The following is a 22,679-nucleotide window of genomic DNA, read 5'->3' as shown; positions in this document are numbered from 1 at the left end:
TTTGAAATAAGAAGGCCTTAAACTGAAAATAGTATTGAAAGGTATCATTACGCAATCGTATGCCCCTGTAACAGAAATTTGGAGCGATATGTGGGGTGCATATAGAGGCTTAGCTGTACAAGCTTTCCAGATTGAAATTAGAGTACGTTAAGTTGGTCTAAAAGTATTGTTTCTTATACATCTTCTCTGTTTAAAACGACAATAATTCTTAATCTGCAAAAAAAAACAGGGGTGGGGTGGTGCAAGACTAAAATACCGCCATAACTCTCGTTAAACTAATAAATTTAAGATTAGCAGATAAAAGTTTCATTCAAAACACGGTCAAAGTCTATTTTCAAATTACTTTTATTGATGTGGAAATTATTCATGTAAAATTAGACAAATTAATCTAAACTTGAGTGCTTTAATAGAGACACTTGCTTTTGTATAAAATAGCCGCGAAAGAGCGAAAGAAATCTGCTAAGTATTTTTTTTTTTAAAACTTGACAATTCTAGTGATGTCTCGAACTTTTTCTGCCAATAACTAAGTTTAGTTTTCCACTTATCTGCGTTAAAACTTTTTATATTATTGGGATTTTCAAATATTTGGATTAATCAGTGTTTCGTTAACTCTCTAATTGGTTTAAATTGTTTTTGATGACTTGCTTTTTTTACTTGATGAGGTTCGATTTGATACAGTAGACGATGAACGTTGGAAAACAAAAAAAATGTTAATACGGTAAGTAATTCTATAAATACAACATATATACATTTTTAATTAAATGTTAATAAAGTGCATATGTAAAATATATTACAAGATTCTACAGGACAACCACACATCCTGTAAAATCTGGAAAAGCACCTGTATTTATATTTTTATTTTGAATTTGACGAAATAAAAAAGTATGTTCTGCTAAACCAAAACATCCTGTAAAAGATTAAATTAACCCCATCACTGATGTTTAATTTAAAATTTCCAGGAGAAAAGATGCAGAATATAGTAAAACAGGGCAGAATGAAATAAAGGTAGAATGAAATAGTTATTACTATGCTAATTCTTTTGTTCTTAATTAATTATTGAACAAACTTTTTGCAAAATATATTTTGATCTTGATGTAGAGAATTTTAATCTGAATAAGATAATATCAAGTCTTTGTATGCGTAAAGATGTTTTCTTTTTTTGAAAAATGAACATAAAACTCTCGGAAATTAAATTTGATGCCATTGAACTTAAGTATACTGGTAAAACTTTTTACGCTGGTCAAGAATCTTTTTTCAAAATTAAATTTGCTATTAGGGGAAAAAATTAAAAACGGAAACGGAGAGCTGTGGGGTTGAATGAAATACGCTAATTGCTCACTTGTTAAATGCGGCTTTTATTAATTAAATCTCAAGTGATCAATCAATCTCTATAAATTTTTTTGTATAAATTTTAAATCGATTACTATTAAATCGATTGTAATATAAAATATGCTTCGAAATAACTTGCACTCAAAGTAAAAAGAAAAGTTGGAAGTTGTTCAAACACGAGATTGTCGCAACAACTTGAATCAATTTTGGTAGATACGCTAATTAAATTATCCGATCGGGGCTTTGGAAGAACTTGTAGTGACATCATCTAGTTACCGACTATTTGTAACACCAAGGTCAATCTCATTTGTTTCCTAATTGTGCACCAGGGAGAGATTGATAAAAGCTTTTCATAAACTGGTGGAGCCATAAGTTTAGCATTAGAGCCATAAGCAATAGTTCATTACTCAGAGCCGCTCAAAAAAAATCCACTATACAGTTGGAAATTGCATCAAGTCTGCAATTTCCGCATTCAACAGGTAAGCACAAAAAAACAAAAAAATCTAGACTTACCAAAATTCTTGCTTTTTGACAAAAAGTCACGTAATTTTTGTAAAAGATAATTTTGTTAATGGTAATATTCCCAGCAAACACAACCAATCGGGACCCGTGTAGTTTTTATCTGGGAAACGGGGTTGGGATGCAGACAGGTTTTCACAGAGGGTTCGACCAGGGTCCCGATTGGTGAAACCGATTTATTATAATAAAAACTTATGTTGCGCATGCGCTAAATTTATAAAAATATTCTACAAAGCGATTAAGGTGTTCTTCGCAAGGCATTACTATTCAAAGTTAAAAGATGACTTCCCTTAGAAGTAAAAACAGAAAAATTGCTGCTCGAGTTTCTAAGATTATTGATGATGTAAAAACTGATGTAGCCAAAAATCATGGAGAAAATAGCAGTATTCAGTTATCAAGAAACGACTTTACACCATCAGCATCACTTGATATAAACGAAGAAAAAAATTTAGCAAGTAATATTGATTATTGTCAGGCCAGTTTTGATAAATTTTCTCCTTCTTTAAGTGATGAAAGTTCAATTGTTGTTGTTGAAGCATCGACTGCTGGTTCGACAAGTTTTAATGAAACATTTATAAATGTTAATTATGAATCTATGAAAGAGGATTATAGTTTTGCTGGTCTGGAGTTAGATGAATCTTGTGAATGGGTATATCGTTACGTTGATTCCGATGAAGAGAATGAAAATGATACTAGTAAAATTTCTAAAGAGGAAGTAAATGAAATTACTAGTATTCAAGATGACCTTGCTAAATGGGCTACAAATTACAATGTTTCTCAAAGTGCTGTATCAGGACTTCTTAATATTTTGCAAAAAAATGGTTTAGATGTTCCTAAAGATGCAAGGACACTTTTACATTCAAAAAGAAAGATTGAAACTAGTACAGTAGCAGGAGGAGAGTATTTTTATTTTGGATTAAAGTACTGGTTGTCAATATTGACTAAAGAACCTCAAAAATCGGCTAATATAAGTCAACTAACATTACATGTAAACATCGATGGTATTCCTTTATTTGACAATTTAAAGACTGCTCTCTGGCCTATTTTAGGATGTGTTGTTGAGCTAAATACATTAGTTTTTCCCATTGCACTTTTTTGTAGTAATAAAAAACCTACCTCCATTGAAGAATATTTAAAAGATTTTGTTTTAGAAATCAAGGAACTTGAATCTGCAGAATTTGTTAATTCAGAAACTTCATATAGTTATAAAATAAAATTGGGTGCTGTAATATGTGATACTCCTGCTCGAGCATTTGTAAAATGCATTAAAAGTCACAACAGTTATAATTGTTGTGAACGTTTCACACAGCATGGAGAGTATTATCATAAAATCATATTGCCAGATATGTTTGCTTCACACAGAACTGATTCTAGTTTTTTTCAAAGAAGTGATCCTCCCCATCATGTTGGTATTTCACCATTGACAGAGTTGAGTTTTGGGATGATTACTGGTTTTCCATTAGACTACATGCATTTAGTTTGTTTAGGTGTTTTAAGGCGACTTATAAATTTGTGGCTGCATGGACCATTCACCTGTAAGTTATCGCAAACTATAGTTTCTGAAATATCTGACAAGTTGATAATGATTCAGCCATACATATCAAGGGAATTTTCTTGTAAACCTCGTGCTTTATCTGAGTTTAAACAGTGGAAAGCAACTGAACTTAGACAATTTCTTCTGTATACAGGTCCTGTTATTTGAAAACAGTTTTGCCAAAAACTATGTACAAACATTTTTTATATTTATCTATAGCAATTCGAATTCTTTTAAGCTCATCACTGATTCAGTATTATACTGACTATGCAGGCCAGTTATTGCAGTATTTTGTTCAAATTTTTTCCGATATTTATGGTAAAGATCAAATCGTTTACAATGTACATTCTCTCATACATTTAGCAGATGATGCCAAACAATTTGGTGTGTTAGATAGTTGTTCATCATTTAAATATGAGAGTTATTTAGGAAGGTTAAAAAAGCTCGTTCGCAGTCCTCATGCACCTTGTGTTCAAATAGTGAAACGAATTTTTGAAATTCAAAGTCAAGATAGCAACAACTTGTTGATATCTGAAGTGTGCAAATTTTCAAAGCCTCACATGAATGGGCCTTTAATTATTTCTTATGCAAGCTGTGTTCAATACAAGCAATGTCAAATGTCAAAATATTTTATATCAATCACTGTTGGTGATAACTGTTTTATTGTAAAAGGTAAGATTGGATTAGTTAGGAACATTTTCCAAGGTCATCCTCCAAAGAAATCAACCAGTGGTTACATTATGTTTGAAGAATTTTCTGTTGTTAGATCATTTTTTACCAATCCAATTTCTTCAGATCTCCTATCAATTTATTATGTTGAAAAACCCAATGGTTTATATGAAGTTTATGAATTAACTAATATATCAATTAAATGTGTACTGCTTCCATATAAAACTGGTTTTGTTGTACTTCCGCAAATGCATTATTAACAAGTTATAACTTATAGATTTCAAGTTTTTATATCGATGTTGTTTTGATAATTTGTAATAATGAAAGCAAAATAAATTTTTTAGCTTTATTATTTTGAAAAACTTTGTAAATCTTTTAAATTAGTAGTTCAAAATATTATATACAAACTAGTTTTTTTTGTTTAATGCTAATTAAACTAATAATATTTATTAAAAAGTGAATGTTAAGTATATATACATACATTCATACATCCATTCATACATCCATTCATACATCCATTCATACATCCATTCATACATCCATTCATACATCCATTCATACATACATTCATACATACATTCATACATACATTCATACATACATTCATACATACATTCATACATACATTCATACATACATCCATACATTACATTACATTACGCTATATTCCGTTACATTACATTATATTGCATTGCATTGCATTGCATTGCATTGCATTGCATTGCATTGCATTGCATTGCATTGCATTGCATTGCATTGCATTGCATTGCATTGCATTGCATTGCATTGCATTGCATTGCATTGCATTGCATTGCATTGCATTGCATTGCATTGCATTGCATTGCATTGCATTGCATTACATTACATACATACATACATACATACATATATACATACATACACACATACACACATATATATACACACACATTAGTTTTTAAATAGTTTTTTCTTTTTGTTTTATCATAAAGTAAAAATGTTCAAAAAAACAAGATTTTCAAAATAAAATAAATCAAAGATAATGTCAATAAATTCATTTTTTCATAGCAAAATTTTTTGCATAAATATTTATTCTGAAGCATAATGTACGCTGTTGTATCTTATGAGGACACAAATGAAACTGATCATCTGCCAATGAAATGGCTTGTAAAGAGAGTTGATGTTGCAGATATTAAACATCTGATAAAAAATAAAATTCACGTGCAATTTTATTACCCGTGTTATCAAAACGCACTCAAAATATCCAATGCAAAACAAAAGGGTGGTGTGGATCCACAAACAGATTGGATTATATATCATGCTAGAATCCTTAGTACTGCAGGTACAAATATTACAGTGTTCAATTTAAATTTAATGCTTTAAGTTTAAAGCCAGCCATGAATAACTTGCATGTAATAAATATAAAATAATGTTTTTTTAAAATAAAAATGTTTTTTTTTTTTCTTTTTTTTTTTTTTTTAAGAGCAAGACGTGTTTTTGAAAAAATTTTCAATATGGAAGTTACAATGAAAAATATTGAAAAACTAATAACCACCAAACTGGAAGAACAAAAAAAAGGTATTCTTAGTGAAACTATCAACCTTTTAAAAAAACAGGAAAAGATATTTAGCGATATCATAAGTGCAAATCTAAAAATACTAACAGATCGGCTTGACAAACTTGAAAACGAGTTTAATAAAAGCAAATCGAAGGTTAAAATAATTGAAAAAGACATCAACGATATAAAGGAAAGCATCAACTTTCAGGAAGAAAATTTCTTAAAAAAATTATCGGAAACAAACAGTCTGATGGCTAGCGAAATTAACAATTTAAAAAAAAAAAATATTGACCTTGAAAATCGTTCACGCCGTAATAACCTAAGGATTGATGGCTTATCTGAGCTGCCCATGGAATCTTGGAATGACTGTACAAAGAAAGTTAAAGATCTATTTAGAAATAAACTGGAAATCTCTGAAGACGTAATAATTGAAAGAGCTCACCGCATTGGAAAAATAAATGAAGATAACTCTCCAAGAACTATAATAATTAAACTACTAGACTTCCAAAATAAAAATAAAATCTTAACGCTATCAAAAAAACTCAAAGGAACCGGAATATTCATTAATGAAGACTACGCGAATGAAACGATGGAAATAAGAAAAAAGCTATGGGAAGATGTTAAAAGATTCCGAAAGGAAGGTAAATTTGCTATAATCAAATATGATAAAATATTCGTCAGAGATTTTCGTAAATAACTTTAATTTTAACAAAGTACTTAATCGAGATATGTGAAATAATTCTGTACATTTTTTATTATGCTAGCACGTTTTGATTTATCGCACTTTACGCTATGACTGACGCAAACATAAACAAAACAATAGATTTTGAAACGCTGCGTTTCAATGCCTTCGAAACTGCTAATAATATTTTACTAAACGATTTTTACGACTCTGATGCGCAAATTTTTCACAGAAATAATTTTGATTCGAAATATTTTGAAACTGAAACTTTTAAAATTGAACTCGAAACTTTAAAAAATAATTTTACTGCAATACACATAAATATAAGAAGTATAAATAAAAATTTTGATAAACTAAAACACTTTCTAATAGATTGCAATTACTAATTTAGTATGATTTGCATAACCGAAACGTGGTGTTCTGATGAATTACTTCAAACGAACACAAATTTTCAAATTCCAAATTATAAACTAATATCTTTTGAAAGAAAAACAAATAAAAGGGGAGGAGGGATCGCAACGTATATCCGAAATAATCAAGTGTTTAAAGTAAGACAAGACCTCTCTATCTCTGATACTGATAGTGAAGTCTTTACTATTGAGATAACGGGTAATAAATCAAAAAGTATTATAATTTCCACTTGCTATAGACCTCCAGAAGGTGATATAAATAAATTTACAAATTTTTTTAATGAAATCTTTCTCAAAATAAATGATAAGGGAAAAAAAATTTTCTTTAAAGGGGATTTAAATATTAACAGTTTAAACTACAAAGAAAACGCTGATACTAAACTCTTTTTTGATAATCTGTTTCAATTGTGTATCCTCCCAATCATCAACAAACCTACCCGAGTAACCCCAACCTCCGTTTCTGCTATAGACAATATATTAACAAATACATTTCTAGAAACCTCTTTAAAAGCAGGAATTATCAAAACCGATATATCAGATCATTTTCCTATTTATTTTTCATTATCTCAAGATCTAAAAACCTTTAACAATACCAAAACCAAAATTTATAAAAGAAAAATCAATCAAATCTCTATCAAAAATTTTAAAGACTCGCTATCTATAGTAAATTGGGATGGAGTATATCAAGAATGCAACCTTGGACACACAAACTCCGCATACAATTTGTTTATTAATATTTTTCTAGACCACTACAATAAACATTTCCCTGTTGAAGAGAAAGAAATAAAGTTAAAACATTTAAACTGCCCATGGATAACTAACGGGATTAGAAAATCATCAAAAACAAAACAAAAATTATATATCAAGTTTTTAAAAAACAGAAATGAAACTAACTTAACTACATACAAGGAATACAAAAATCTGTTTGAAAAAATTAGAAAGAATTCTAAAAAAATATATTATTCAAAACAACTACAAAAAAGCAAAGGTGATATTAAAAAAACCTGGAACATATTGAAAGAAATAATAGGTAAAAACCATACAAAATCAAATGATTTACCTGATAAAATTATCGTTAATGAAACTGAATATATCGACAAAAATTCTATCGCTGAAAACTTTAATAGCTTTTTTGCAAACATAGGCCCTAACATGGCTTCAAAAATTCAATGCCCTGATATCTCCTTCGAAACCTATATCACAAACCAACATCTCTGTTTAAATATTTTCTCTGGACTAAACCATGAAGAACTAGAAATTGCAAAAAACTCACTTAAGACGTATAAGGCTCCTGGGATAGACGACATTTGCAGCTATATAGTTGTAAATGTGTTTTCAGTGATAAAACAACCAATATATGAAATATTTAAATCTTCAATTATTACAGGATCTGTACCGAATAAATTAAAAATAGCTAAGGTAATACCAATATTAAAAACCGGAGATTCATTTACACTAAATAACTACAGACCAATCTCAGTTCTACCTGTATTTTCAAAACTTTTGGAGAGAGTAATATACAATAAACTGTATAAATATCTAACAAATAACAAAATCCTAAATGAAAAACAGTTTGGCTTCCAAAAGCAACATTCAACCGAACACGCAATTCTAGATCTTATTAATAATATAAATAACTCCTTTGAAAACAAAAAATACGTCCTTGGAGTCTTTGTTGATTTATCTAAGGCGTTTGACACAGTAGATCACGCTATTTTAATTAGGAAAATGGAAAAATATGGGATAAAAGGTGTTGCACTAAACTGGTTCAAAAATTTTTTACTAGACAGAAAACAATGCGTTATTGCTCATAAAAAAAAAGCTTCAAAATTACTCAAAATAAAATACGGTGTCCCCCAAGGTTCCATTCTTGCACCTCTTTTGTTTTTAATATACATAAACGATCTTCCTAAAGCCTCGAGTAAATTGGATGTCATAATGTTCGCAGACGACACTAATTTATTTTATGCATCCTCATCTATTACAGAACTTTATGAAACTACAAATACTGAACTTGAAAAAATAAACAGTTGGTTAAAATCTAACAAATTATCGCTAAACACAGAAAAAACCAAATACATTCTTTTTCATCCTAACTTTATAAAAATACCTTCCGATTTACCTTCGTTAAATATAGATAATAAAGAAATAGAGAGAACCCGAGCAACTAAATTTCTAGGGATACTTATTGATGAGAACATCTCTTGGAAATCACATATAGATATTTTAAATACTAAAATATCAAAAAACATTGGTATCCTTTACAAAGCAAGTTCTATACTGTCTCCTGATAATTTAAAGTTCTTATACTTCTCGTTCATACAAAGCTACTACATATACGCTAATGTTGCATGGGCGAGTACACATAGATCCAAACTAACCACACTATATCGAAAACAAAAACATGCTGCAAGAATAGTTTTTAATAAGGATAGACTCTCGCATGCTGAGCCACTATTAAAAAATTTGAAAGCATTAAATGTATATCAAATCAATATATTCCAAAATTTGTTATTTATGCTCAAATATAAACTTGGACTTGTTCCTTCTCACTTTTCAAAGAATTTCTTTCAAAATAGCAACAATAGATACCATACCAGAGGAACGGGAAACTTCAAAGTACCTTTCAAAAAAACTACTCTCTCGCGCTTTTCTATTTCGTACCGTGGTCCTTGTCTATATAACAAATTAGTATCCAAAAATACCCAACTGGAAAAATCGAATAACTTAAATACTCTGAAAACATTATTAAAAGATCTTATTTTAAACACTAACAACTTTATGAACTTTTATTAAGCCTAAAACATTCAAAACTATATATAAAACTAACTTTGTTCCGAAACCAATATCAACTCTAATAACTCTAAAAACTGTAAATAACTCAAAAACAAACAACAACAACAACAGTAATAAATTATATTATTTATCAACACTAATAAATAAATAAATTTTTATTTATCAACACTATATATTAAAAAACGACTTTATATTACCTATTTAGCAAATCGTGTACCTACTTATATTTATGTGTATTGTAATAAAATTAAAAAATTAAAAAAAAAAAAAAAAAAAAAAATTTTTTTTTTTTTTTTTGTTTTTTTTTTTTGTTTTGTCTGCATTCTTTGTTTTTTGCATTTTTACTTTCATTCTGTCGAAACTGATGACATGATTTTTTAAATATAAATTTATTTTAAATTGAAGTATCCAAAAATATTAATAACGCAAAGCGGTTTCTTGATGACAAGACCATCGGTCTTCTGCAAGTTTCCCGCGTTCTTTGAAGTAATCTCTAACACTTTACAGTTTTATCTCATATAATATTTGTTATAACGTAATCTTGTGATTTTTTTTTTTTTTTTTTTTTTTTTTTTCTCTCTCTCTTTTTAACTATACTTAAACTGTAAAGATTGTATTATATATTACGAGTTTATAAAGATTAAAGAACAAAAAATTTAAAAAAAAAAAAAAAAATAAATAAATAAATTTAATGACTTGTTTAAATGAACATGTTTTAATGGCATTCTTAGAAAATGAATTAGAAGCTCGTCAGAAGTCTATTGATGCACAATTTTCATCAAGTATAGATAGTGATAAGGGAGGCAAAAGAAAGAGAAACAGGTAAGCTTATCTTGTGTTTATACATGTTATGTTAAATTTTATTAAATGCTTTATTTTTACTGTTCATAGACCATACAGGTATGGTGAGAATCTTGGTGATGAAATTGATCATGACTATGACTCTGAATCTTCAGAAAATAACACTCATAAATCAGTTGAGTTGTTAAAAACTTCAGTAACATAAATATTTGCATTTAATGAATTAGGATGTTTTTTTTTTAATAATTGTTTAATTTATTGATGTTAAAACTTAGCAAAGGGAAAAAAAAGAAATCCTTACAAAATCAGCTTTGTCCTCCACCTCCACCTTCATCTCCTCCTTTACAAAAAGCAGCAGATTAAATTCAAAGTCTCAACAATAGGCTAACATTAGAAAATAATTGTCTGCAACAGCAACAACCTTTATGTATGAGTAAGCAAAGTGTAACAGATTTATTTTATTTAAAATGAGTGAAACAATGTAATTAACTTTCCCAAGAAATGTTTTTAGATGATTAATATTTTATAATATATATTTGTACTATTATATATTACAATTTTATTTTATTATATTTTTAGATCAAGAAGAACCTTGTAATTCTAGGTTAGAAAACGTTTTGTTACCTGAAGATGGGGTAACTTAGCCATGACATCAGGATTTTCAGGTCTTTCTATTCTTTGTACATCAAGTTTTACTACTTCTATTATTGCTAGTAATATCATAATATAATTCCTACAGAAATGCTTAATGTTTAATGTTTAATGTTTAACGTCGTTTCGTCATTAGTTACTAGGCTTTGAAATAGCGCGTTATCTAAATGCACGCGGCCATTGGAGAAAGATCTCTTGAGCGAGTTAAAACTTTTTTCCTTTTGGAATCTAATTATTAGTTTAGATATTATTACATAAAGAATCATATTAGGATAAATAATCGTTGTTAAGATCATATTATAGTTGAAGTATTTATATAAAAAATAGTTATATATACAATTTTTTTAGATAAAGTAGAAAGGATTTAAATTTTTATTAGAAAAAGTAGAAAGGATTTTAATTTTTTAAATCGTTTATATTTTGTTTGTTTTAGTTTTTCTTTTAGCAGTTTTATTTTTACTAGCAAAAAGCAACCCGTAATACGGTTTATGGTCGGTCTGTTACTTAATTTATAGTATTTTATTTTTTAGAAGGAAAATAGAGGTATGGATGTTATTTAAAGTTATACTAATGCTATTTTCATAAAATGGTTATTACTACTTTGAAATTTCTGTGATGCTATTAACTATTTTTGTTCTTTTATTTAGAAAATTTAGAAAATTTTTATTTAGAAAATTTTTATTTAGAAAATTTTTATTTAGAAAACTTTTATTTAGAAAATTTAGAAAAATAAATTAAACTTTTGTGCCAACACTGACAATGCATGTCACATGTTATTGAATGAAAAGGTTAAATGTTGTTATGAAGATTACAGTTCTTATGAGAAAAAAAAGAAGGTAAAGAGAATTGTTTGTAAATATATATTTTGTATCTTTTTAAATTTTCTTGCGTCATTTTTAGAACTTTTGTTTGCACACGTTTGTTTGCATATATGCTTTTTTGATATGTATGTGTGTGAATAAGTGCTTTATAGTTGTTTTATCAATGTGTTTTTATAATAATGTAAAGTGTTTTTTTACTGTTTGTGTATGTGTTAATATGTGTTACATAATTGTTTTAAAAATGTGTTTAAATATGTATATAAGGTATTTATTTATTTTAGTATATATTTAACATTATATACACATTTAAACACACTTATTGTGCTTATAGTTTGTACATATGTTTATATTATGTTCTTTCTGTGTTTTTAAAGTGCTGTGACTTGGTAAACATCTACCTGAAAATCAATTATTGTATTTTAGAGAAGGAGCAGAACATATGGCTTTAGATCGTGCAGCTCAGCATGATATGCACCTAATGGCATGGTTTAAGTTAAATACTGAAAATGAAAGAGCATATTGCTATTCTTATGTAGACATTCCTTATCACTTTATATTTGATGATAAACATTGTAAATGGAAGGTTAGATAAAGGGGTGGTAATAAGGTGATAGTAAGAATGTATAAAGTTAATCTAACTGGAGAATTGTTTTTTCTTAGACTGTTACTTTTACAAGCAAAACAAGCAACATCTTGGGAGGATGTGCATACTGTTAATGGCATTGTCCTTGAAACGTTTCGTGAAGCATGTGTTTTGAAAGGCCTGAACAGGCCTTTCAAAACACATGCTTTAAAACACATGCTGTTAAAACCGCCTCAGAAAGAGTATTCTGCCATTCAGTGTCATCTTGCAACATTGCAAGATGACACTGAATGGCAGAATACTCTTTCTGAGGCGGTTTTAACACATATGCCAAAGAAAATTAGACAGTTGTTTTCAATTATTTTGACCTTTTGTGAAACTGACAATCCTTTACATCTCTGGAATACATACAAATTTTTTATGATGGAAGATTTCATTCACCACTCAGTCCCACTTCTAATAGCTGAACAAGCTACTCTTCATCAAATTGAAAAGATTATTAATCAAATGTGTTATATAAAACCATATTTGTTTATAGTTGTATATATGTTTAAATTATGTTGTTTCCATGTTTTCAAAGTGGTGTGATTTGGCATTATGTTGAGCAAGATTGATAACCTTGCCAGCCAAGCGATGTACTTATAGCAGAGTTGTGATTTGGCAGCATTTAGTGCCAGGCGGAGTTGCTTTGGAGCTAGGTTGTGTTGTCTAGCCTTTGTTGTGTTGTCAACCTGCTTTGGAGCTAGGTTGTGTTGTCTAGCCTTTTTTAATTATTCTCCAAAAAAATATATAATAATGTCTGTTAATGTTTAGCGTAATGTGTATGAGTTTATGTGTCCTTGATCTTTAAATCTAGGGTGTTTTCATGTCCTAAATTTGAAGTAATTGAATAACTAATATTGAACATAAAAACAAATATACTTTTATGTATTTATATGTTTAGTAAAAAGATAGATATAGTTAACTTTAAATTGGTTTTCTAATTTTGCCTTTCATATTTTAATTTGGTTTGCTATCTTCACTGGATCTTAGGATCAAGGATGTAAATATTCTATTGTTATGTGTTATTGTTGTGATGTTTTGTGTTGGTATTCATTTTTAACAATAGACATCTTCATGTTGGTGACTATTGTAAAAAATGAATAATAGGTTGTTTCATTATTGGTACTTCCTGCTTTTATTTATTTACTGAAAGCCAAGACAACATTATTCTAAAAATGCAATTTATATCTTAAATTGGTTTTTTTATATATATATAGTATTGTTAATGCTTTTGTACTTCGAAACAGATTTTATTGTTACATTTCGATAAATGTTTATATTAACTGCCATGTCAAAATGGGTTACTATAAATAGGTAAATCGATTTTAAGTTTTTATGTGGTGTTTTATTTTTGTTTTTTTTTTTGTTGTTGTTGTAATTATAGTATCATAATTCCATTTTTTTTTTCTTTAGGATTTACGATTGAGCATTTATACGATTTATAAAAAGAAACCTGATTACCTTTTATTGTAAATTTTGGTCAGTTAAAATGATATAAATGTATGCAATTAGGTCAATTTTTTTAAAGTTTTCTCTGTTTTAAGCCTGATAATTTGCTGTACGTAATTTAGGGAATCTTTTTAAATGGGTGGTTAATATTGTAGTTTAGCGCATTTTTCAAATATCGAGTTACTTAAATTTTATAAGATTTTTAACTAATTAATTAGCTTAGTTTGCATTTGCAACACTTTTGAGGAAAGAAAAAATTTTTATATATGTTAAATTTTAATAAATATTAAAAAGAAAAAATTCTTATACACGTAAATTATTGTTTTACATTTCATTATTCTGGTAAAAGGTCTTCATCAAAAACTTGACTACTCTTAATAAAAATAACTATTCTCCTGACCACCATTAAGGCAAAAACGGGGAAGGGAGGTCCTTTATTAGTGTCAAAATATTTAAGAGAATTAAATTTCGAGTAACAAAAGGAATTTTTAGTAAATGGTAGTAAATTACCGTTTACTAAAAGCTATTGAAACAGAAGACATATATATAAAAATGGTCAGATTAGTGCCATATATAGTAATGGTCAGTTATTTTTAATAAATTTATTTGGTTGTGTGCATTTAACGTTTTAAAGACAAATTCCTGTTTTAAAGAAAAATGTATCAAGGGGATACCAAAAAATTAATAAATCATGTATAATTTACGTTCGCTTAAGGTGGTCCACCCCAATTCAAATGAATTTCTTTAATATTGACTTTATATTTTTCAATTTAGTCTATTTATGTTGTTTTTTACTAAAAAAGAGTATTAAAAAAAAAAAAAAAAAAAATCTTACAATTTGCCTCATTTATTCAACATTTTTCCTGTTTTGATGTGTTTTTTTAAAAAAAGATTTCTCAGGAAGTAAATGACCCTTTTTAATGCCCTTTGGTATTTCAGCTACTAACATGTTTACTCAGGTACCCTAGCAGTTTTATCTATTTAACTGGAATATTTCAAAAGTTATAGGCATTGCCATAATGGTTCCTTGTTTTATCGTGAAGGTCTCACTGTTTGATGACAAAAACACAAACTTAAAAAAAAGCAAAAATAAATATTCTGCTACCAGTCCTCTTCCAATATATTTTAAACAAACTGGGAAAATTTCAAAGAAAAAGAATAAGCCAATCAGGAGATATCTTTTTTTAACTTTATTTGATTCGCTAAAAAGCTAATGTGGAGAAAATCACAAAACAAAAATAAAATCTTATTTAAAAAGCTCCAGATTCATAAAATGATACAGGTTCTTCTTCTGCTTCTTTATCTAAGAACCCTTTTTTAATTCCTCTTAATTTTTGCCTTCTAACTTTGCATTTATTGGTGGATTTATAATTTCCTTTTGATATACGTAATGCATCATGTAATTTAGAAGCATCAATCATAAACCTCCCAGTGTTAACACCTAAAATTTTAAACACTTCTAAAACTCCTTGAAAACCATTATTAAACGAAATAATAGCTGAATTTAAAGATAGTTCTAAAGACCTTTTACTAACATATATATCTTTTGGGCATCTTTTCCATATAACACTATTCAAGCTTTCATTATTATTCTGTGTTTGACCATGAAGACACTTTTTTAGTAAATCTTAATTAGATAGATCTTTAACCCTTTGCGGTCCAATGTCCCGTGTGACGGGACATTATGAAAATGTCGTTGCGGTCTAATGTCCCGTGCCACGGGACATCTACTATGTTGATGTTTATACAGAAAAAATTATCTTTTTAAGCTAACTTGGACAATTTAATAGGTTCAATTGGTAATATTATAGTGTGTTTTTAACTTTGTGCTTTTCAGTAACATTTTTTGAACGTCTAGCCTTACTTATACTCTTAGAAATTTTTATAAAAATTTACTTACTAATGGCAAGGAAGCGTTTTACAACTGAAGAAGTATTGATGGCATTGGATGAAACAAGTACTGAAAACGACAGTGAATACACTTTTAGTGAATCTGAGACTGAATTCTCAGAGATATCAGAGTCAGAGGAAGATATTGAACTGAATGAAATTGATGATAACGAACCTGCTTTAAACATAGGATGGATAAAAGTAGTGCAAGATACTCCTGCATTTGAAGCATTGCCATTCACAGTAGCAAATGTAGGCCCTCAGCATTTAATAAATTTAACACGTGAACTAGATTTTTTCAAGTTATTTTTTACTGATGAGTTACTTGCAGATATTGTAACTGAAACTAATCGTTATGCTAAGTCAAAAATTAAAAATAACAAATTGAAATCTCATTCTATTTGGCATAAATGGAAAGATGTGACACTTGAAGAAATTCATGCTTATTTTGGTACTATTTTGAATATGGCTTTGAATGAAAAATCAAGTATAAAACATTATTTTTCTTGTGATTGGCTAAACTACATGCCATTTTTTTCAGCAGTTTTTTCTCGAACTCGGTTTCTTCAGATACATTGGATGCTGCATGTATCCCCACCATCAAATTCATCTAATGAACTGAATAAACGTGCAAGGAAAGTGCATCGTGTTGTATCAGAAATGAAAAGTTCCTGTTCTAGAAATTTTGTCCCATCTCGTAATATTGCAATTGATGAAAGTACTATTGGATTCAAAGGTAGAGTTGCATTTCGCATGTACAATCCACAAAAACCCACAAAGTGGGGCATTCGTGTTTTTGTTTTAGCTGATAGTGAAACAGGTTATATTAGTTTCTTTGAACCGTATTATGGTAATTGCACTACTGAAAGTTTGGCAAGACCTATGATGCAGTTTACAAGTCGAATCGTGTTGCATTTGTGTGATGAGCTTTTAGAGGTTGCCCAAGGTAGTGGTTATCACTTATTCACTGACAGATTATATACTAGTTTTCCTCTTGCACAAGAACTCCTCAAAATGAGCATACAAACTACAGGAACAATAATGAAAAATAGAAAACAGTTACCTGAAGATATAAAAAAACTCAAATTAAAGAAGCACGAAGTTTCTGCATATGTACACTCTTCCAATGTTATGGTTTTGGCATGGCAGGACAGGCGACAAGTTCTGATGCTGAGTACTTTCCATGATTCAACAACTGAAGTTGCAAAACAAAGAACAAAACAAGGTATTGTAGACATTGATAAACCAACTGTTATTGTAAATTATTCGAAACATATGGGAGCTGTTGATCGAGCTGATCACTATTGTTCCAGCTATTCATTTCTACGCAAGTCTTTAAAATGGTGGAGAAAAATATTTTTCTGGTTGTTGGAAGTTGCAGTTGTAAACAGTTATATATTGTTCAATAAGTTTTGTGAAAGCAATGGTAAAAACAAACTTCGACACCTAACCTACAGACAAAACCTCATTGAGCAATTAGTAGGAACAGTTCGTAACATTCAAGAACGAAAAGGAAGGCGATCATCACTAGATGATAATGAGCGCCTCAACCAAAAGCCACATTTTATTGCACAAGTTCCAAGTAATAATGCCAAAGACTGTTTAGTATGCAGTGACAGAAAAACACAAGGTGGTAGAAAAAAAACCGTGTACTATTGTAAAACCTGCACTAGAAAACCAGGACTACACCCTACTGATTGTTTTGAACTTTACCATACAGAGACTGAGTTTCATGTAAAATAGGATATCCAAAGTCAATATTGCAATTTACTTAAGAATAAAAACAAGCTTGTACATATATTTGTTTTTTCTTTCTTGTTTAGTACTTGCACTTAGGTCATAGTGTTTTTGGCAGAATAAAAATTAAACAATTTAGTGCTACACTAAAAACCTATTTTTTGTAAAAAATAAAGAAAAGCCATGGGTCAAACATATATTTTCTGTTATATTTAAGGTCAATAAGTAAAAAAAAAATTTGGACCTGATAGGCAAAAAAAAATTTTTTTTAAAGACCTCAAAGGGTTAAATATAGGAATTAAAACTTTGTGAATAGCTAATGGAATGCTCAATTTCTTTTGATATTTAGATAAGTTAGTTAGTTTATCAGACTGCCACAAGCACCAGCTTGTTTTTGTCCTTGGGCAAAATTGATGGCGGACGTTTTCATCCTCAATGTCAGAGTTATGAAAAAGCACAGCCCATACGGATTTCTGCATATTGTAGAGATTGTCAACATTTTGTCGTATGGCCATGCCATAATAGTTTTGAAACAAATTTATTGCTTTGTCTGTGAGGTTACCTTTGCCACTTAGACTAATTTGACCAAGTTTAATATCAATAAGTTTTTTCTCTTTTTGAATTTGGCGCAAGTTACGAAGATGAGTTCCCATTCGTTTTTGAACGTGACCAACACATTCTAGTTTCTCAATACTTATATTGCCATAGGGTTTTGAGGAAACAACATCAGTAAATGAAGAGATATCACCATCCCCAATATATGAAGTGTACCTTAAATTATTCTTCATTATCGATCGAGAAAATAATATCACCGCCCCACATGATTCCATTGCTCCAGATGATTTTTCATGATTAGCATCACATACATGATTTAAACTCCAATGAAGATATCCAGGATTAAGGGTTTTTGTTTTCCAGTACAAACAACCTCTGCATTTTTTTGAAAGAACAATGGCATCTAAGCACCTTCCATTCTCTTTTGAAATTATGGTTACAATACCATTTAGTGATTGATGTCCACGCTTTCGCCAGGTACGTGATTGATGTCCACGCTTTCGCCAGGTACCATCAACAGATACCTGACAATTTATAGGTTCATTATGATCAACACAAAGATTCATTCTGGTCTGGAATGCAGCTCTAGTAGTACTTTGAATAGCAACAGTCTCATATGCTTTGTATAATTTGTTAGTCAAATAGTTAAAGTTTTTGTCAAATAGTTAAAGTTTTTTGGCGTCATAGGAGGTGGCATAGTCATCAATGCTGCAAAAGTACGCAAAGATTCATAACCTTTGCCAAGTTCTCTAAAAGCTACAATGGCATTAAAATTTACAGCTGCAACAGGTTTTCCTGGAGATGTTAAGATTTTTTTATAACTTTGAAGTGATGTATCATATTTTGATATATATTCACATGTATCACATGATAACTGTAACTCGTATGAGAACCCATTTTTGTTTTGTAAATTGTTTTTTAGTAACAGCTTTCCATCATTTGAACAGCACTCTTTACATATACAATTATTAAACATTGTTTTTAAAACTTTAAAGTTTATTATAATATTGTAATTATCCTCATTAAGCTCATTTTCTACATCGTTAAAGTCAACATTTTGTTGTAACTCTTTTTCACTTGCACTTCCTTTTTTGTTTTCAAAACTATGTATGCTTTGATTCCTAACATGTTGGTTACCTCGAAATACTCTTTTTTTAACATATTTAGTAGATCTTGGCATTTTTGTGAAGAACTTACAATTTTTACTTCTATTTAAAATCAAACTTTAAATGTCTGTACTGCTGTTGTCACTTTATATATCACTTTACAGTAAATGCACATCGCGATAGGCTTTTGAAATATAGCCAAAGTTATCAAAAATTCATGTAAGACTAAACAGTTTTATTTTTGTTATGTATTTTTTGATTCTTGAGATGCTAATTTTATAATACTCTTTGAAAAATGGTTGCTATGGGCGTTGTTAGGTAAATAAAATATATCTATCCTATTAAAGAGATCAATTAGACCTACTAATATACTAATTCAACTAAAAAAAGTGCTCTAATTATGTTCTACAATAACTGAAATTAAAAAAAATCACTTAAAAAAAAAAACTCAAAAAAATGTAAAAAGTACGTTTTGAATTGGGGTGGACCACCTTAATATTAATCTTATTAATTAAAGTTCATGTTATAAAAAATATAACAAGAATATAGCCTTACTTTTTCGTCAATTTAAAGCATGATAAAGTGTTATTGTTTTGTGTTAGTAACTTAGTAAATGTCTGCCTTACACTGATATGATCTGTCAGTTGTAAATTACTCAATGTTAAATAATTGGTAAATTATTTTACCTCCGCATACTTTTTATTTTAATTTTACAGATGGTTCAATTTTTTTAATTTGAATGGGTTTTTCTAAAAGTTTATTAGTTAAGGTTTCGCAACTTTAAATTGCCACTATAAATTAACAGACCGACCATAACCCGTATTACGGGTTGCTTATTGCTAGTTATCATTATTATGCTTATATGACCAATATAAATTAAAGAATAAAAGGGTATCTGCCGGATCAGGGAAAAGACACAGGATTCATGGGAGAAGCAGAATTAATATCCTGGCAGACACCCTGGATATATAGTTCATAGATTTTGATTTATTTATTATAGATTGACCCTGTTTTTATATTGAAAATATTAAATGTAAGGAAATAATTTAGTTATTATTACAATACCTTGCAACATTTCTTTTATTATTTTAGGTCAGACCACCTCAAATAATGTTGTTATGAAACTTTTAAGTAAAATACTTGCATCATTGGAAGAGGTGAAGCAAACCCAAAAATTACATTCTGCAATGATAACTTCACTGCAAAAAAAGCAGAATGTAGCTACTGGAATTACTTTACAACAATTACCTGCTGGTCTTACTTTACCTTTCCATTCATTTGCTGATGTTGATAATGCTGAAGAGTTGCTGAAAGATGATACAATTCAAAAAATTTTGGTACTTTTTTTATCATCTTGTTCTATTTTTACATTTGTAAAAGCAGAAGATATTTGATAATGAAGCATTCTACTGTATTAAATACTTACAATCAATCAGAAACGTTATTTTTGTCATTTAATAATATATGGTTGTCTTTTAGACAAGAGTTTTGATCGAAAATGGGGGAAGTGATTTGGGTGATTTCGTTAAAAGAAATATGAAGTTGCTTTTTGACTCAGCTTTAGCTAAACAGTACAATTTAACAGGTGTATCACGTCAGGGCAAACGTGGGTTTAACAAGCTGATACTGTTTCAGTTACTTTTTGGCAAGTAGCTTAATTTATTATATTTTTTTTTTTGTTGGTCTACTAACTACTAGCAGTTGTGTAAAATTATAAAATATTTTGTTAAATTTTAATTGATATTGTATTAATTAATAGATTTATTTATTTATATATAACTAATGTAATATAGTATAGTTTTTTATTACTGTTTACTAATTTAATTTATGTAATTGTCATTATGTTTTTAGTCGCTGCAAAGCAGAACTTTGCAACAAAGGTTTGCACACAAGAGAGCCTCGAGAACGAATTAAAATCGTGGTTTAGTAATGCTCGTGATAGAGGAAAAGGTGGAAGAAAAAAATTACAGCATCAACCAGTTTAATTACGGAGTTTTTTTCAAAACTTTTTTATTTATATGAAAAAGAAACCACTAACCTGTTATTTCATTTTTAAGTAGTTACTATTTATTATAAAAAGTGTTTTTGTAGTTTTATTTATTAAAAGAAAAGACAATCAAAGTTAAACTTTTTTCTTTATATATATATATATATATATATATATATATATATATATATATATATATATATATATATATATATATATATATATATATATATATATATATATATATAATACTTTACTTTAAAAAAGGACAGAAATATCTTGCTCTCCTTTTGATAATTATAACTGTTTTCCCGATCGGTCATATTCGTAGGTACTTAGACTTAACAAACATAGTATATAGATTTAATATTAAAAAGTGATAGGGATCAATCTGGGCCCCGATCGGTGTATCCCATTGCGTTACCCGATTGGTTCCCATCTAGAAACCAATGCCAAAAACCGTTGGGATCCCAATGGGACAACCTAGTGGGACCCAATTGCCATACCAATCGGGTCCCAATTTTTCCCCAATAGGTTGTGTTCGCTGGGTTGTTTGTAATGTTTTAGAGAAGGAAAGATTGGACAATTTTTTTGACGATTTTGTTGAGTCTAAGACTGTTAATATTTGTTGTATTAGAGCAAACCATGTTTGTATGAGTAAAATCATCAAAAACAAGTTATTGCGGAAATGTTTGTGTTTACCATTTAAAACTGATCATATAGTTATCTTATTATTGAATGATGTTAAATTTTAGTTATACTTGTAATTAAATAAATTGATTTGTAGCCATGAATTGTGTACTTTTCTAAAAAAATTTTGGAAACATTCAATTTTCAGAACTAAATTTATCTGATATAACTGTTATAAATATTTTTGTTAAGTATACAGTAATTGCTTAAGAAAAGCTTGTTAGTTTTTTAGTTTTGATGTGCCAATGAAGTGTGTTCCATGTAGAAAATTCAACTTCTTTTATTTCAGATTGTTCAGCACAATTGTTATTAAAGAAGTTGGGGCATATACAAAAACTGTTGTGCCTTCTCATTGAGTTGACCCATGTAAAAGTATTGTGTTTTATCCACCACGAGGACGCAAAACTGTTGGCATCTATCTATCTGCATGGGCAGAACCTGAGGCTGGCTGGCAAGAGTTTAAACTGATAGAATATATTCTTGAAGCTGGCAGCTATGAAACTTGCCACGCGATGTTAATGTTTCAAACAGAAGATGAGGATTGATGATGTACGGCTTGAAGCGTGTTCGGCGTGTGCAATGCACACAGGCGCCGCAGGCACCGAAAATTCAAAGGTGCCTACAAGATTAAATGAAATATAAATTTTATACAATATGAAATTATATTTTTTTAGTTTTTAATTTTTGTAAAGTCATTTTTTCCTTTTTTTATAAATGATAGGCGCCTCCAAATGAATTTTTATTACCAAAGGAATCTTAATATCTATTTTTTCAAAATTTAGGTAAGTAAGTATTGTATTTTCAGCGCCACATAAAAATGTTGTCAGTTAATTTTCATTTTCACACTTTGAAAAGGAATTTAAATTTTATAAGTAAGTGAATTTGAATCAA

The 22,679-nt window shown here is 29.1% G+C and overlaps 5 protein-coding genes and 1 long non-coding RNA gene across 7 annotated transcripts; 5 read left to right on the top strand and 1 right to left on the bottom strand.

The window, feature by feature from the left end:
• The first annotated feature begins 2,078 nt into the window (after nt 1-2,078).
• On the top strand, nt 2,079-4,413 carry LOC145192670 (uncharacterized). The gene is made up of 2 exons (XM_090087981.1): nt 2,079-2,778; nt 3,024-4,413. The coding sequence occupies exons 1-2, from the start codon at nt 2,129-2,131 to the stop codon at nt 3,031-3,033; spliced, it is 660 nt and encodes a 219-aa protein (XP_089944107.1). The 5' UTR covers nt 2,079-2,128; the 3' UTR covers nt 3,034-4,413.
• A 604-nt stretch (nt 4,414-5,017) lies between these two features.
• LOC149888946 (uncharacterized) lies at nt 5,018-10,640 on the top strand. Its single transcript, XM_090089143.1, has 4 exons — nt 5,018-5,372; nt 10,208-10,298; nt 10,368-10,457; nt 10,553-10,640. The coding sequence occupies exons 1-4, from the start codon at nt 5,135-5,137 to the stop codon at nt 10,638-10,640; spliced, it is 507 nt and encodes a 168-aa protein (XP_089945269.1). The 5' UTR covers nt 5,018-5,134.
• LOC149888947 (uncharacterized) lies at nt 5,518-6,589 on the top strand. The gene is made up of 2 exons (XM_090087977.1): nt 5,518-6,229; nt 6,353-6,589. Exons 1-2 carry the CDS (start codon nt 5,545-5,547, stop codon nt 6,382-6,384), a joined length of 717 nt encoding a protein of 238 aa, XP_089944103.1. The 5' UTR covers nt 5,518-5,544; the 3' UTR covers nt 6,385-6,589.
• A 216-nt stretch (nt 10,641-10,856) lies between the features above and the next one.
• Nucleotides 10,857-21,238, top strand: LOC145185502 (uncharacterized). Its single transcript, XM_090087984.1, has 4 exons — nt 10,857-10,942; nt 20,204-20,448; nt 20,591-20,756; nt 20,963-21,238. Exons 1-4 carry the CDS (start codon nt 10,924-10,926, stop codon nt 21,094-21,096), a joined length of 564 nt encoding a protein of 187 aa, XP_089944110.1. The 5' UTR covers nt 10,857-10,923; the 3' UTR covers nt 21,097-21,238.
• LOC149888945 (uncharacterized) lies at nt 11,624-14,044 on the top strand. 2 transcript variants are annotated; one of them, XR_016452636.1, is made up of 3 exons: nt 11,624-11,764; nt 12,173-13,078; nt 13,788-14,044. It is a non-coding gene; the product is annotated as an uncharacterized LOC149888945 (long non-coding RNA). The 2 variants fall into 2 exon arrangements; XR_016452635.1 differs by lacking the exon at nt 13,788-14,044 and having other exon boundaries at nt 12,173-12,489.
• Nucleotides 17,669-18,571, bottom strand: LOC149888944 (uncharacterized). Its single transcript, XM_090087570.1, has one exon. The coding sequence runs from the start codon at nt 18,569-18,571 to the stop codon at nt 17,669-17,671; it is 903 nt and encodes a 300-aa protein (XP_089943696.1).
• Nucleotides 21,239-22,679: the final 1,441 nt, after the last annotated feature.

Source organism: Hydra viridissima, unplaced genomic scaffold (genome assembly GCF_058129835.1).
Source record: "Hydra viridissima isolate aposymbiotic clone 2 unplaced genomic scaffold, HvirCarnegie_v1 scaffold_5, whole genome shotgun sequence".
Taxonomy (NCBI): Eukaryota; Metazoa; Cnidaria; class Hydrozoa; order Anthoathecata; family Hydridae; genus Hydra; species Hydra viridissima.
The sequence above is the reverse complement of the archived record's forward strand: the minus strand, read 5'-3'. Positions and strand labels throughout refer to the sequence as shown.

Bases quoted from the DNA above. Each gene is read 5' to 3' on its own strand.
- LOC149888944 (XM_090087570.1), bottom strand. From the start codon at position 18,571: ATGAATCTTTGTGTTGATCATAATGAACCTATAAATTGTCAGGTATCT.
- LOC145185502 (XM_090087984.1), top strand. The intron at 20,449-20,590 runs GTACTTTTTTTA...GTTGTCTTTTAG, and splicing joins ATACAATTCAAAAAATTTTG to ACAAGAGTTTTGATCGAAAA. The intron at 20,757-20,962 runs GCAAGTAGCTTA...TTATGTTTTTAG, and splicing joins ACTGTTTCAGTTACTTTTTG to TCGCTGCAAAGCAGAACTTT.
- LOC149888947 (XM_090087977.1), top strand. From the start codon at position 5,545: ATGGAAGTTACAATGAAAAATATTGAAAAACTAATAACCACCAAACTG. The intron at 6,230-6,352 runs GTAAATTTGCTA...TTATTATGCTAG, and splicing joins TAAAAGATTCCGAAAGGAAG to CACGTTTTGATTTATCGCAC.
- LOC149888946 (XM_090089143.1), top strand. From the start codon at position 5,135: ATGTACGCTGTTGTATCTTATGAGGACACAAATGAAACTGATCATCTG. The intron at 5,373-10,207 runs GTACAAATATTA...TGGCATTCTTAG, and splicing joins TAGAATCCTTAGTACTGCAG to AAAATGAATTAGAAGCTCGT. The intron at 10,458-10,552 runs GTTGTTAAAAAC...GTTAAAACTTAG, and splicing joins AACACTCATAAATCAGTTGA to CAAAGGGAAAAAAAAGAAAT.
- LOC145192670 (XM_090087981.1), top strand. From the start codon at position 2,129: ATGACTTCCCTTAGAAGTAAAAACAGAAAAATTGCTGCTCGAGTTTCT.